This window comes from Nipponia nippon, unplaced genomic scaffold (genome assembly GCF_047370975.1).
Source record: "Nipponia nippon isolate SJK-2023a ecotype South Korea unplaced genomic scaffold, ASM4737097v1 scaffold_20, whole genome shotgun sequence".
Lineage (NCBI taxonomy): Eukaryota > Metazoa > Chordata > Aves > Pelecaniformes > Threskiornithidae > Nipponia > Nipponia nippon.
In genome coordinates, this window is record NW_028262337.1 from 175,749 (window position 1) to 189,614 (window position 13,866).

The 13,866-nt window shown below is 43.6% G+C and overlaps 1 protein-coding gene across 5 annotated transcripts in view; it reads left to right on the top strand.

Moving 5' to 3' along the window:
• Positions 1-13,866, top strand: part of EGFLAM (EGF like, fibronectin type III and laminin G domains) — a 238,561-nt gene that overhangs the window by 157,804 nt on the left and 66,891 nt on the right. For 2 of the 5 annotated variants that reach the window (XM_087759727.1, XM_087759728.1), the window contains exon 1: positions 5,419-5,647. The exons of the other annotated variants lie outside the window; for them this stretch is intronic. In XM_087759727.1, coding sequence (XP_087615853.1) covers positions 5,539-5,647 — 109 coding nt within the window. In that variant the 5' untranslated portion in view covers positions 5,419-5,538. Of the gene's footprint in view, positions 1-5,418; positions 5,648-13,866 lie in introns of those variants that run through there. 5 annotated transcript variants of the gene reach the window in all.

The following is a 13,866-nucleotide window of genomic DNA, read 5'->3' on the forward strand; positions in this document are numbered from 1 at the left end:
ATTATAATGCAAGGTAATTAATTACTTGGTTTTCTACAAGTTAGACAATTATTTATTGCAATGATTAGTAGAAGCAACAAATATCTACATTCATGGAACATTACTGTTTTCTAATTAAATTATAATAAGATACAAATGACTGTGATTTGTTTGTTATTGCTTTAAAACTAAAAGTGACCTGCTAAAATAAAGTTTGCTGCTGTGATGGATGTGCTCAACCCCTTGACCAGACTGGTGGTGGTTAGGTGCAGGCTCTGGAAGAGGTGAAGGCCTGAGCCGTAGCCGGACCGTGAACTCCTCTAGTTTCAACTGTTCTCTGGAAACCCACAAAGGACCAGAGTGACACGGTCAGCATTGATGCATATGAGCTTGCAACACCGATCATGCGATTGACAGATGAATAGCAGGTGGCCTTTCCAAGGCTCATTTGTCAAGGAACAAAGAAAGCTGTGGGTAAAAGGAGTCCCCTGCATACCTTTTCTATGGCACGTAATTTGACTACGAGCCAACCACTTTATCCTATAAATATGACAGCCTAAGTGAGCCTTCTTTGAGCTCTCCCTGCTAGGCAGCGTGGCTGCACGGCGGTGATGTCCCCTTGAGCTGTGACACCTCTCAAGCTTGCTCCTTGAGGCAGAGAGATCTTTTACCAACAACAGATCTTTGGTAAGCCGCCAATATCGTGCATAACCTTGTAGTATGGTAACTTTGATTTTGTCTTGGTAACTTTGATTGCATGCTGAATTGATGCTAATGAAACATTATATAAATTTTGCATGTACAGTCCCTTAGACATAAACCGTCAACCAAGTCTGAGACTAAGATTGGACCTAGCCGCACCTAAGCTCCATCAGAAGCTGGTTTTAAACAACATTTACATTTATGAGGTTTGTATTTGAAACCCAGTGAGTAATGGTCCTTCTATTTTCCATAAATTTACAAAGTTACTAAAGTCAATAAAAAGATCCTCACTTCTATATAAATCTATATATCACATATATAGATTGGTATAACTCATAGTCAGTATCTTATGTTGGAATTAATATCAGCATGGTAAAATAGGTAGAATGACCTTGGCATACTAAGAGAACCTTCAGAGGTCAAGAGTTCATGCACTTCTTTCAAGAGGAACCTATGAAAAATTCCTGACAAAAATCTACAGTGGATTATGGATGAATTGTCACAATGCCACATATTTAGAATTAGTCTTTTTAAAAGTTGCAGATTATTAAGGAAAAAAAAAGGGAGAACAACAAAATTTGTGAGGCTTTAGTTAGAGAAAAATCCATTCTTCATAATTATGAAAATGTACGGATTCCTAATTTCCTAAACTGAGCCCTACACTGTTATCATAAAAAGAACTATAAAGGTGTAAAATATCCCATTTCATAGAATCGTAGAATCATAGAATTGGTAAGGTTGGAAAAGACCCTTAAGATCATCGAGTCCAACCGTTAACCTGGCACTGCCAAGTCCATCACTATACCATGTCCTCGAGCACCACATCTATCCATTCTTTAAATACCTCCAGGGATGGGGACTCAACCACTTCCCTGGGCAGCCTGGTCCAGTGCCTGACCACCCTTTCGGTGAAAATGTTTTTCCTAATATCTAACCTAAACTTCCCCTGGTGCAGCTATATTTCATCATAGATGCCTCCATTTTTATACTTCTACCTCAAAAGACTTCTTCACTGGTTTTCTTTTAATCTTATTCTGGACTAAATGTGTCCCCATATGGAGCCACTCTGGTAAATGCTATAAATTTACACGCTCCTTTTATCCCAAATATCTTTCAAATGAAGACAAGCCCCAAGGCAAAGACGTGCCTTTCTGCTCCCCCCCCCCCTCCCCCCATGAATCACAGTGGAAAAGCCTGCTAACCCCACTGGCCAGACTCCTACCCTCTCTAGTCCCTCCATTGCTCGCTTAACTGCCTACAGAGAAAGGCTTCCTCACTTCTACCAAATAGTTTTAGGGTAAGCATACTGCTTTAGCTCCTTCCACAGCAAACTGCTTCCTCGGTGATTTATTGTAAAATCAGGTGTTGAAAATAATTGTAGGGATCTATTTTTTACTATGACTGAGTAACAGTCTAGATATCTGCTAAAGACAGTTTGCTTCATCATGAGACATGATGTGCCAAATATGAAATTTACCCCAAAAAATGAAGTCATGTTACACTGGACATCCAAAACCTGAAAGGGAGGCTATGGCCATGTTTGAACATTTTGTGCTTTATGTTCATATCTATTTTTATCTTTTCAAAGAAAAGGGGTGGCTCTTGATTTCAGCCCTTGCAAATCACGTGTGACATACCAGTGTAATGCAGTTGCAAGATGAATTGAGTCAGCCCTTCTGGATGAAGAGCTTTTAGAGGGGTCTGGGTACAGAGAAGTATGAGAGTGTTTCTCCTGCCTGCCCAGGACATCATTCCTTGCATTCCTGTTCCTTTATGCACAGAGAGGGGCCATGTGTTGCCTCTTAAAGAACAGATATAAGGGGAAAACTCTGTGGTCTGTGTTGTATCCCTTTGCTTCCCAGAGTAAGAAGCTATGTGGACTGGAGCCTGATTCCCTACCATAGCTACAGCATGGGAGAAAGGATGGAATATGGGATCTGAACACAGGTCTAGTATATCCAAATTCATGTGCTGGCTTAGTTAGCATCTTCCCCAGTGGAGTATGTTCAGCAGATAATGATGGAAAACTGCCTCCACCACCACTAGAGTCCTGGGCTTATGGTCACTGGCATAGAGATGGCTCTGAGGCTGGATCCAATCACAAACCACTGATTAAAGCTGAATCCAGACAAAACAAGTTTCAGGTGAGGACAAGGAGAACCAACTGGATGAATATGCAGCCACGGTGTGTCATTAGTATCAACTGTGCTCCTCTGGCACAGCAGAGCCCTCCAGGATAAAGGTAATTTTTTCATTTGAGGATATTTTGTCTCAGAAACTGGTCTGAGACTGGCAAACAAATCCCTCCCAAAACTCAACACTATCAGAAGTATGTGGTACACTTCACTCATCTTGCCTTCTCTCAGGTCAATGAACAGCAAGGCATACATTTATCTTTTAACCCTAATTCTAAGTTTTAATTCTAGATACTCCACTAAAATGCTTTTCCTTCTGGAGAGATGTTGCAATAACAAATGTGTGCCAAGCATTATTCATGTTAATCAGTATGCTACTGGAAGACAACTAGGGACCATGCCAATGAGAAGAGTGTAAAAACCTTACCAGGAAGAAAGCCCCTGGGATTCGTTCTGTTATTTAGAGGGAATTCAATGGGCTTGTGGTGGATTACCTTTGTTAGTAGAATTTTCAAGCACCTGTCGATACACCCAGAAATGAATATCCCACTCCATCCTAGCAGAAGGCAGGTTTCCAGCTCACATGGCTGCAGAGATAATCTTCCAAAACTGTAATTAAAATTACAAAATCTGTCTGAATCTTACAACTGTCTGAAACTCAGTAGTATGAACTTTTGTGATCCAATCAATTTGGCTGCAATATGTCTAACTACTACTTAATCACAGGTTACTTTTGGTAGATAGGTGTATGTGAGAGAGAAGACAAACTACAGTGGACAATATGAGTGCTGCCAGAAAAGAAAGTCAGAGGAAAGAAGACACAGAGGTAGAGGAGTGAAAGAAGAAGGAAGGAGATCAAGGAAAGGACAGACTTAGCTTTTCTCCACCCCTGGCTGTGATTTCTCTGCCATCTTTTACTGATGAGTGAGCAGTCGCATGTGACTTGTGGGCAAATGTGGAGTCCAGAGTTCATTCTCTGCCTTCTGAACTGCAGTTTCACAATGCACTACAGTCCCTGACCCCGCTGGGAATTCCTGCCATGGGCCCCGCACTTCTCCCACACGTACTGCAATTACTCTGGCTCTGCAAAGGCAGGCTGATAAGGTTGTGAGAGAGACACCACTGGCATCTCAAATACGCTAACAGAACTACTCCTCATCTCTAACTCCTGCAGCCTTGAACATGCTCTCCTGGCGTGGATCACTCCGAAACTCGCATGCTGCCCTTTCTAAGGGGACCAGGTTTCTGTCTCCTTGCCTTGTCCCTGAGGGACACAAGGGCTGTCCTCTCCAGTGGCTCCTGAGGACTTTGATTTCCCCCTCCAACTTCTTCTGAGGTACTTGCAGTGGTTTTACAGGATATAGGCTCCAACGCCCTTCCTCTGATCTTCTGTCCAAAAGGACTTCATCACCATTTCCTTGTCTCCTCTTTGTACCCCAAAAGGGTACAGCTTTCCTTATTTTGCTGTCTCTGCATTGTTCTGGCAGAGAGGCAGCTTTTCTTCCTATCTCCTCCTGTTTTTTTCCCCACATGTCATAAAATTACAGCCTGGAACTCACTGAACAGAGTATCAGTGTTATGAATTTAATAAAATTCAAAAAAGGACTGTATAAACATATGTAATTTATAGGGACATCAAACCCACTCAAAGTTATCAGAGAACAGCAAAAGAAACAAATGAAGCTCATTGCCAAAACAAAGCCCACAGAAACCCTCAAGACATAACAACTCTGATATTTCAGGGTTTAAAACTGATCTCTAACTAACTGAGATTAGGATGAGACCTAAAGCAGAGGGCAGATAATCCCATGTCTGCCTAATACGACATTTCTTGCACCTTCCTCTGTCTGTTAAATTTCAAAGATGGAATACTGGACCAAAGAGATTTCGTCTTTCGTCCCACCAATGCTATATTGCTCTGAAGGGATGCTTTGGGCTACTTCTTGCTCGTCCCTTCCTGTTTTTTTGTGGGATCCTCAAACTCTGCAGCTTCCCCTTGCCTTCCTCCCCCATCCCCTCTAATCTCCCCAGGGGTTTCTATATTAGTCTGAGTGGCTGGATAGGTCTCAGCCTCCATCTGGGGGGATTAAACTTAATTTATCCTCTTAGCTCAGCAACAACTTCCTCACCGAATCCTCTCCCTAGCTTCGCCTTGGCCTCAGCACTTGGCTACCACTTCAGCCCGGTCCCTCCCAGGGAGGCCAGGGAAAAAAGGAAGAAACCATGAACCCGAGTGTCAGTGCCGATGCCCCCTGGGGCGAGGAGCAGCCAAGCTGGGGTGCCGCAGGACGGGAGGGGGTCGAGGACATCCCCTGGGGCAGGGGGAGGGCAGGGACGGGCAGGGGGGCCCGCCGAGGAAGGGGTGACACACCGCCCCAGGGTGCCCGGGGGGCCGAGTCTCCGCCCCGCGGCCTGCCGAGGGGCTCCGGCACGGGGGTCACCCGGCGGGGGACGCCCCGACCCCTCCGTCGGGGCCGGGGGCGGCGGCGCCCCGCGGGGGAGGTGCCGAACCGTGCCCAGCGCCGCCGCGGCCGCCCCACGGGCGGCGGTAATCCCATCAAAGGGCCGGACCCAGCCTCCTCCCCCCTTCCCTTCCCTCCCCGTCCCTGCCCGGCGCGGGTGCCAGCCCCGCCGCTCCGCTCCGCGCCGGCCCCAGCCCCGCTCCCCGCCCGGCTGCCGCCCAGAGGGGACGCTCGGGCGGCGGCGGGGGAAGGCGGCGCACATGGAGGTGCCGGGCCGCTGCCACCGCCGCTGCCTCGCCTCGCTGCTGCTCCTGGCTTCGTGCATCGGCTGCGCAGCGGCGCCGCGGAGGAGCATCCCCCGCCGGCAAGGTAGGGAGGGAGCGGTGCCGGGCGGGGAGGTGCCCTTTCGGCGCCGCGCTTGCACCCGGCAAAGTTTCCCCTGCCTTTAAAAATGGCCTGGCCGCGGCCGGTGGCGGGGAGACGGCAGCGGGGCCGGGCGGGAGCCCCGCCGGCCGGGCAGCGGTGTCGGGGCAGTGCCCGCCGCTCCGCGGGCGGCTGCCGGCGCTGGGGCTCGGGCCGCGGCGCTGCCCCGGGCAATGAGCTCGTCCCGGAGCTCCGGGCGCCGCTCCCCGCCCGTCCCCGCCAGCTTTGTCCTCCCGCCCGCGGGTGGGCGAGGGTGCCCAGGCGGTGGCCGGAGCGCGCCGCTGGGAGCGGTGAAGTTGCGGAATCGGTGTACGATGCGTTGTCTCTGGCGTTTTACACCCCATGCCGGCGGGTTCGCTCAAGTTACAGACCGGGACCCGACTGCTGCTGCTGCTGCGGAAGGGATTGGCAAAAATTTCATCCGTTTTTCCCTGGACCCCGCAACCTGTGGTGCTGCGTGAGCGGGGTTAGCAGCCAGGTGAACCTCCGTGCCAGGCAGGGGTTTTCTGTCGGCAAGGCTGTGCTTTGGCTCTGACATTTAAGTGTGTGGTAGCAAATAACGTTGCGACATGGAGTAGTAAACGTGAAAGAAAAAAGACTAGGGAAGCAATAATTTCATCAGAAAATGTAGTTAGTCTGTACCAAGCATGGTGTGGGGTGCTTCACGGTCCTGCTTCTGGCTGAGCGTTACCTGGGACCTGCGGCAGAGTTCCCATGGCTGTGGCGGGGTTTTGCACGTTGATCAAGGTGGTGCTGCGTGGTCCTTAGTGGTTGAAAGTTAAAAACCTGGACTCTGAGCAGCTTTTACAGCCCCTGCAGTCTGCAGCACATGAAACAGTAAGGTAAAATGTAAACAGTGAGATGCGACAGAGTAGCTGGTGAAGTCTGATGTTCTGCATACTTAAAAAATTGTGGTCCTTAGAGAAAATACTGGCACCCAGGACAATTTCAAACACGTGAGACTATCCTGGAGTCTTTGAGGCCAATACAGATTTTTGTCACTAACTTCATTGATGTCAGGTCAATGAAAAATATAACAAGTTCAGTAAATTCCGCCTCAGCTCACAAAGCGTTTGTAGGATCAGACCCTTTTTGTATATATTCCACAGTGTTAAAAGATTTGTATTGCTGTTTTTTAGAATCAGTATTGTGCATTTTCTTGCTGTTGTGAGGAAAAAAAAAATGTCTGTACAGTTGGAAACTTAATACTTAAATACAGCCTGAGCTTAAAGCCCTTACTGGACAGATGGCTAATTTTACTGGTCTGACCTTGTCTCTTAGGGATCTAGTCCCATGATGCTTGGTTATCATCATAGCTACCATTAAGTACTTGAGGAAATTAGATAGACAGTAGTTGTGAATGAGATGATTAGTAGCCTGTGTTAAAATACTAGATATGTGAATTTGGGGATGGAACTGTGTAAATATTTTTAAAGATTCCTCTACCATACTGGCATACTTATTTCCCCTAATCACGGCAGAATGACAGACCTAGTGGAAATGTATTCCTATGCATTGAATTAAAACAGTTTAAAACTTGGCAACAAATTATTTATAGTACTGTGGAGGAGATGAATTAGTTTGATAACATAGCGTGTACATTAGTTTTGTTAGCTACACATTTTATGTTAGCTTTATGTTATTTCAGGTTCACTGACTGATTCAGTCATTCCTTTTCTACTTTTTTTGCTCTATAAGAAGTAGCCAGTCTCATATAGGAACAATTTTTTCAAAATCTGTGCAAACATTTGAAAATCCACTTGTAGCAAGATTTGAAGAGGGAAATCCCCCAGACAGTTTGTGTGCAGCAGTGTATGATTTAAATCCCATTTACATTCTGCCAAGGGCTACTGGAATTGCGGGCTTCCAAGAATCCCGTGGCTTGGTCCTTACTGTGAAATGTTGCTGTCAAAACACTGAGAACAGGTATAGTTCCAGGTAGCTCACATCTCTGCCTTGTTCTGCAACATATCACATGCTGGGTGGTTAAGAGTGAAAGGGAGCTGTCATTTACTCGCACATCTAAAAGTAGTGGGTGAAGAAGAGATAAGATAGTAAAAAGTTCTTTAAGCTTTTTTTTTTTCCCTTTCACTGTGCCCTTTTAATAGCTCTACAAGTGAGACTTGTACAGGAATTGTAACTGAGGTGAAAGCAAAAGGTTGTATTGAGAGAGAAGTGATAAAACCAGTTCATCTTCAATAACAGGAGCTAACTGGGAGGTCCCGTGGGTCAAAAGAAAATAAGATAGTCAAATGCGTCTCCATTTTTCCAAGTTTTTCGTTCAGGGCTGACCTTACAAGGATCAATTTTGTAATCCCAAGGAAGCAGCAGAGTGAGAAATATGTCTGTGAAGTTAAAAATCAAGTATATAGTGAAATGGCCGCAAATGCAACTTCTTAAATTAAACTTAAGGGAAAAAAGCTGTCATGCTCAAATTCGAAACATCCTGCTGACTGCTAAACTCATTTGAATGTTTATTTACAGTTACATGATACATTTGCTGGAGACAAGGAAATGGGATGACAGACACTTTGGGAAGGGCTTAAAACAAATCCTTAGACACCGTGTGGTGAACAGTGTAGTTGGGAACAGATTAGACTGGGATTCTCTAAATCTTGTACTCCCAGAAGCTGGCACTCGTGCTGCTGCTTTCACATTGTTTTCTTGCTTTTGCCTTCTGCAAAGACACAGATTTTTGCAGCTTCTGTTTCAAGTTTCAGTCAACTGGTTGAAGGCTGGAAAGCCTAAACCTAGCCCTCAACGTGTAACACTACTACTAAAGTAAACACAATAATATTGAATTTTAATGGTTCTATGATCTTAGAGGATTATAGGGGAAAGAGCCGACCAGTTAGCTGATTTCCCATGTACGTTCATGGCATGAACTTGTTGCAATATATTGCATTGTTACTTTTTTAGTATCAGAGTGTAAAGTTCAAATGCCCTGTAAAATATTAAAACTGCTGAGTTGGTCTGCATGGAGAAAATAAAATATTCATATCTAATGCTTAGGAATCCTTTTTTTTTTTTTTTTTCATATATATATATATATATATAATGCTTGCCAACTAATATAAAGAAAGAATTGGACTTGTATTGTATCTATTTCCCAGATGTCCATAACAGTAGACATCACTGGCTTTGTGTGTAAATGCTGGAGGAATCAGACCAGTTAAAGTCTGAAGACTTTACAAGAGTGTAGCACTCAATATCAAAGCCAGATTTTCGAAAAAGCCCAGCTCCCTGGTCAGCACTACAGTAAATGACTTGTTTTCCAAAGAACTTGGCACTACGATACTTGAATTCTTTAGAAAAATCTGGCTATAATAAGAGCTGCTGGATATGGAACACTTCAAAGTCTAGCCCCATTTAGGTATCAAAATAGGTCAAATTACCCTGAAAATCAGGTCTACAGATAGAGGAAATGTAGCAGGCTTTGGGAAGGAAGGTGCTTATTTGAGTTTTTTAAATATTACAATTTTTTTGGAACAACAATAGAATAAGTTGTAATTTACTGCCATAATAAATTCTGCACGTAAAGCATGCAAGGGTGAGGTTGATCTGCTGCTGAATGTGAACTGTCTGAGGAAAGGAATGAATTTGAAGCTGAATGATTCCTAACACAAGGGCTGCAGGGTTGGCAGAGACAGTGCGTATCTGTGTGCTAAAACTAATAATGAAGATGTGAATAATTTATTTGGGCGAAGATACATATAATTCTTTTATTTTTTCCGACATAGGCCAAAACACAGGCTATCAGACTGCACCATTCGATGACTTCAACACCAATAAAATCAACCAAGCATTAATTATGTATATAGCTATGTTGTTTATCGCATTTGGGTGTAAGCTGTGTCACAATGTTGTGTGACATTTTCATTTTGACTTTTAGTGCCCATCTCCTGGTAAATCCTGCTAGTGCTGATCAATCCCATCACCACCTTGCACAGATGTGAGCATTCCCCTGATACCCTCCCGGGCAGCAATGGGAATGCACTTAATTATTTCACTTGAGCATGTTACTTGGTATGTCACTGCTAATCACTCATTTTGAAGTATGTTTTCTCGTTTTAGTTAGTCTTATTCACAGCAAAACATGTTCTGTCCTTTCCATCCTGAAATCACTATCTTCCTCCATAAAAGGAAACTTTCAGTAAATGTTTTTCCTGGGCACTGTTTTGCCAGTGCCCCCTCTGAAACTACTACACAGACTTACACCAGTGTTCAGAAAGGTAAAATTAGCCAAGAAATTTTTTAAAATTGGTGGAATTATACCTGTACCAGATATTGGGGTTCCCAGTGATGCTTTGGAGAAGAGGGGTTGTTTTGGAGTTCAGGCACTAGAGTGAGCCTTGGAAAATCTTTCTGTCCTGAGGCTGTCAGAGATTTGCTTTGAGGGTTTGCCAGTCCTTCCCAGGCCAGATTTTTGGTTTTCAAAATTGGGTTAGAGTAGTTTTGTGCTTTTGTCCTTTTCCAACCATGCCACATTAGACAGCGATAGGACTTCTGCAGGGTGCTCAGCACGGCTATATCCCAACTTCAGTCAAGGCTGCTAGGCATTACCCTAGCAGTAATATGTAGGTGAATGCCTTCGTATCTTCCAGCGTGCCTTGCAGAAAAAAACACCCTCTTTTTCTCTGGCAGATACAGAGTGACACTGGACTAGACAGGGCACAGCACTGCATACTGTGTACAGCTCATTAGGAGTAAGCACATCCGACAATCAGATTCACTTTGTTAAACTTAATGGCAGGGATTCTGAGTGTCAGTCACCCAAAAGACACCCTAAGGAGCAGGAGAGTACCCTGTTCTCTTAAAATGGAAAATTTCAGTGAATGAGTTCTCTTCAGTAACCCACAAACTCATCGATTAGCTGAGAGTATACTTGGGAATTTCCCATTCCTCAGATCATGCTTATATTGGGACTCAACCTTATGCCTGATTCTGCTTATATCCCTTTAATGTCATCTTACTGACGATAAAAATTAATAAAGAAATAGGTGACTAACATTGTTGCTTTATGATAGAGACTCAAAACAGGACTGATAAGACCTTTTCACAGTTTTTCTGCCACAATGAAGTGAAACACTAAAATAAATGGTTATAGAAGTTTTTCTCATATTAAAAAGTTATTAAAATATATAAAAGATGCCTGTAATCTGAGTAAATTACCATGAAGAGGTCTTTGCAGACTTTATTATTTCATACATTAAAGCATGTACGATTTGGTGCCATATTTACCAGTGAACGTGCAACAGTGGTCTGTGATCATCAAAAGACTTTTTAAACCACAGGCACACAGGAGACTATGTTAGCTATGTGATCTTAAATAAAATTTCCCAATGTTTTTCTGTGCAAACAAATGATCTATGTAAAAAAAAAAAAACAAACCAAACAAAATGCAAAACCTGTTCTTCATAATTAATTCCAACTGAAAGGAAATACTTCTGGGTAAGAATAAGCAAGATTTGATTTCCTTTTATTTTTAGTGAAGATGCTTACACATGAAAACCAAATTAGTGTTTCATATAACATGATGAACATCCAAACCACAACAAAAGATGAACATTATTTTGTCAGACTTTTCAGAGTCGCTGAGCTGAGAACAAGCACAGCTGAATTCATCTTTGAAAGTAACTGGTTCAAGAGGGCATAAGCCACTGAAAATTGGAGGCTTAGGGGGAAAGCTCCATCACAACCAGGTAACTAACTCAAACCTAGGTAATGATACACTGTGTGATGATCCATAAAACTCCCCAGGTGAGAGGTCTATATTGTGAAATATACTAAGTTCACACCTGAGAGCAGTTTAACTACACCCAGGAGTAAGGACTACTCGTGAGGAAATGTCCTCAGGATATTGGCCTCCAATGAAAGAGAAATCCACACAATATTGACCCAGGGAGCCTTTTATTCAAAAGGAAGTGGACAGCTATGGGGCTGTGGGAGAAGCCCTTTCTTCTGTTAGTGGCTTGCTCGTCATGTAATTGGATGGTCAAAATACAACAGCTTTGTTTTCTTAAAAAGATTTTTCGTTCAAGCATTGCCAAAAGTTATCCTGGATAATTTTTAGACCTAGAAGAGATAAACCATAGGCAGGTGCTAACATATTCTGCGCCTGGCTTTCCTGGTGTATCACCAAGTGGTGATGGGGTGTCTTTCCATTTATATATAAATTAAACTTATAGTTAATAAACACTTTAAATAACAGTGCAGATAGCAGTCATATTAAGCGTAGTTGTTCTGAGAAGGGGACACCAAGAGGTTCTGAGCTTCCCTGTGTCCTCAGAGGACAGTCAGACTGGTGTAACTCACGCAGAAAGGTCTCTGAGGTTGGAAGGATCCCAAGCCAAATTGTTCTTCACATCTGTCTCGATTTTTAAAGTAATTTAAAATTGCAGGCACCTGTGAAAATGATGGTACAGTCAAATATCAACACCTGTGTACGTTTGGAACTTGTAATTTGAATCGCCTTTCTAAAATGAGGGGAAATGAGCATCTTGTAAATATTAAGAACGCTGCTTTCAAATACAGAAATCATTCCAATTCTTCTGATGTGTCAGAGGCATTATAGCACATATAAAGTTTTAAACCAAGACTGGCTTTGTGATGCTGAGCTCAAAAATCTCTGAAAAAAATCCTAAACACAAAGATTATAGAGAATTTCACTTAAGTTCTTTCATGAATGAGAAATTTCAACTAGAAGATAATTTTAGGAAAAAAACATGAACAAAACCTGTCAAACTGTAAATAATGGAAAGTAAGTGTCTAGGACTAGAACTTTTGTGATTTAATTAGAGATAGCAGAGCCAGAATTTGTTACTTGGAACAGAAATGTTTCAGCTCTGTTTCATATTTTGCTTTCTAGATAATCACAGGAGAAGACAACATGTTTCTAAAAATGACCAGGCTTTTTATGAAGATTATTATTTACAGAGGTAGTGTCTTTGCAGCTGGTACTCCAGACACAAACACAGAGACCAACGTTCTGCTGGCATTTTTAGTTCCCATTCCCATTTCATGACGTTCCCGTTCCCGCATGGACCCGTTGCATGTGGGTTGCTACTGTTTTCATCTTAATTGAACCATCGTAATGGCAGTGCTATAGTATGGTGAGCTATACAGTCAAGAACCACAGCTCTCTCCAATATATATGCTAATGGACTTAGTAGGCTGAGATGAGAGTGTTTGAGACATTTACCTCTGTGGAGTCATAAGATGTACTGATCATGGGGAGGATGGAAGAAGAAACCTGCAGAATATAAGGGGAAGAAAGTCACTGCTGGACGAAGGACTAGACATCATCTAAAATGGGCAGAAAGGGGAAAAGAAAGAGCTGTTTAACTAGCTGATGCCAAGAAAAGGGCATGGCTTGCAGGGTGAGGCGGCCCTGGTAAGGGTTTGGGCCAAAGGGTTGGACTCTGCAAACTGCAGTGGAGCCGGGAATGCTTTGACAGGATTAGGGAATATTAGATGCTAGCTTTGTGGACATTGTAACTGTGCCTGCGTTATTTGCTATTTGTTCCCTTATATATTTGGTCTTTATTTATGCTGAGATATATTTCCATGTCCCATTGTCTCTGGCAGCAAAGAAGGTTTCACCCCTCCCAATCATTCTCCCAGCTTTCCCATCCCACTGCTTGTTACTGGCTCTTTGGATACACAGCCGTGTCCTATACTACATTAGTGTGGGGATTCAGGTTTAAAAAACGTATCTATTTCTGTCACTTCATAGAGACAAAGAATTTCCTCTGTGGTATTTACTGATACTGCTGGTGAATGGAGAGACTTGCTGACTGCAGAAGGTAGTGAAATTATCCCATTTTTTATGGAGGAACTGAGTTGGAGAAGAATTTCCTGCTCCTTGAGAAGTTGCCAGATTTCCTCCCTGACCTGGCCTTCAGCAGCCTTTAATAAAATCACAGTTGCAGTTGAGCTGGTTTCTCCAGTCAGGTTAGGATCACTGTGCAGTGGCAGCCCTGGTGGATGTGCCCTTGCAGCAAAAAGGCCAGCAGCATCCTGGGCTGCATTAGGAGGAGTGCTGCCAGCAGGCCAAGGGAGGTGATCCTTCCTCTCTGCTGAGCACTGGTGAGACACATCTGGAGGATATATAAATATACGATGGGGTAGCAATGAAGATGGAGCCAGGCTTTTCTCAGTGCTGC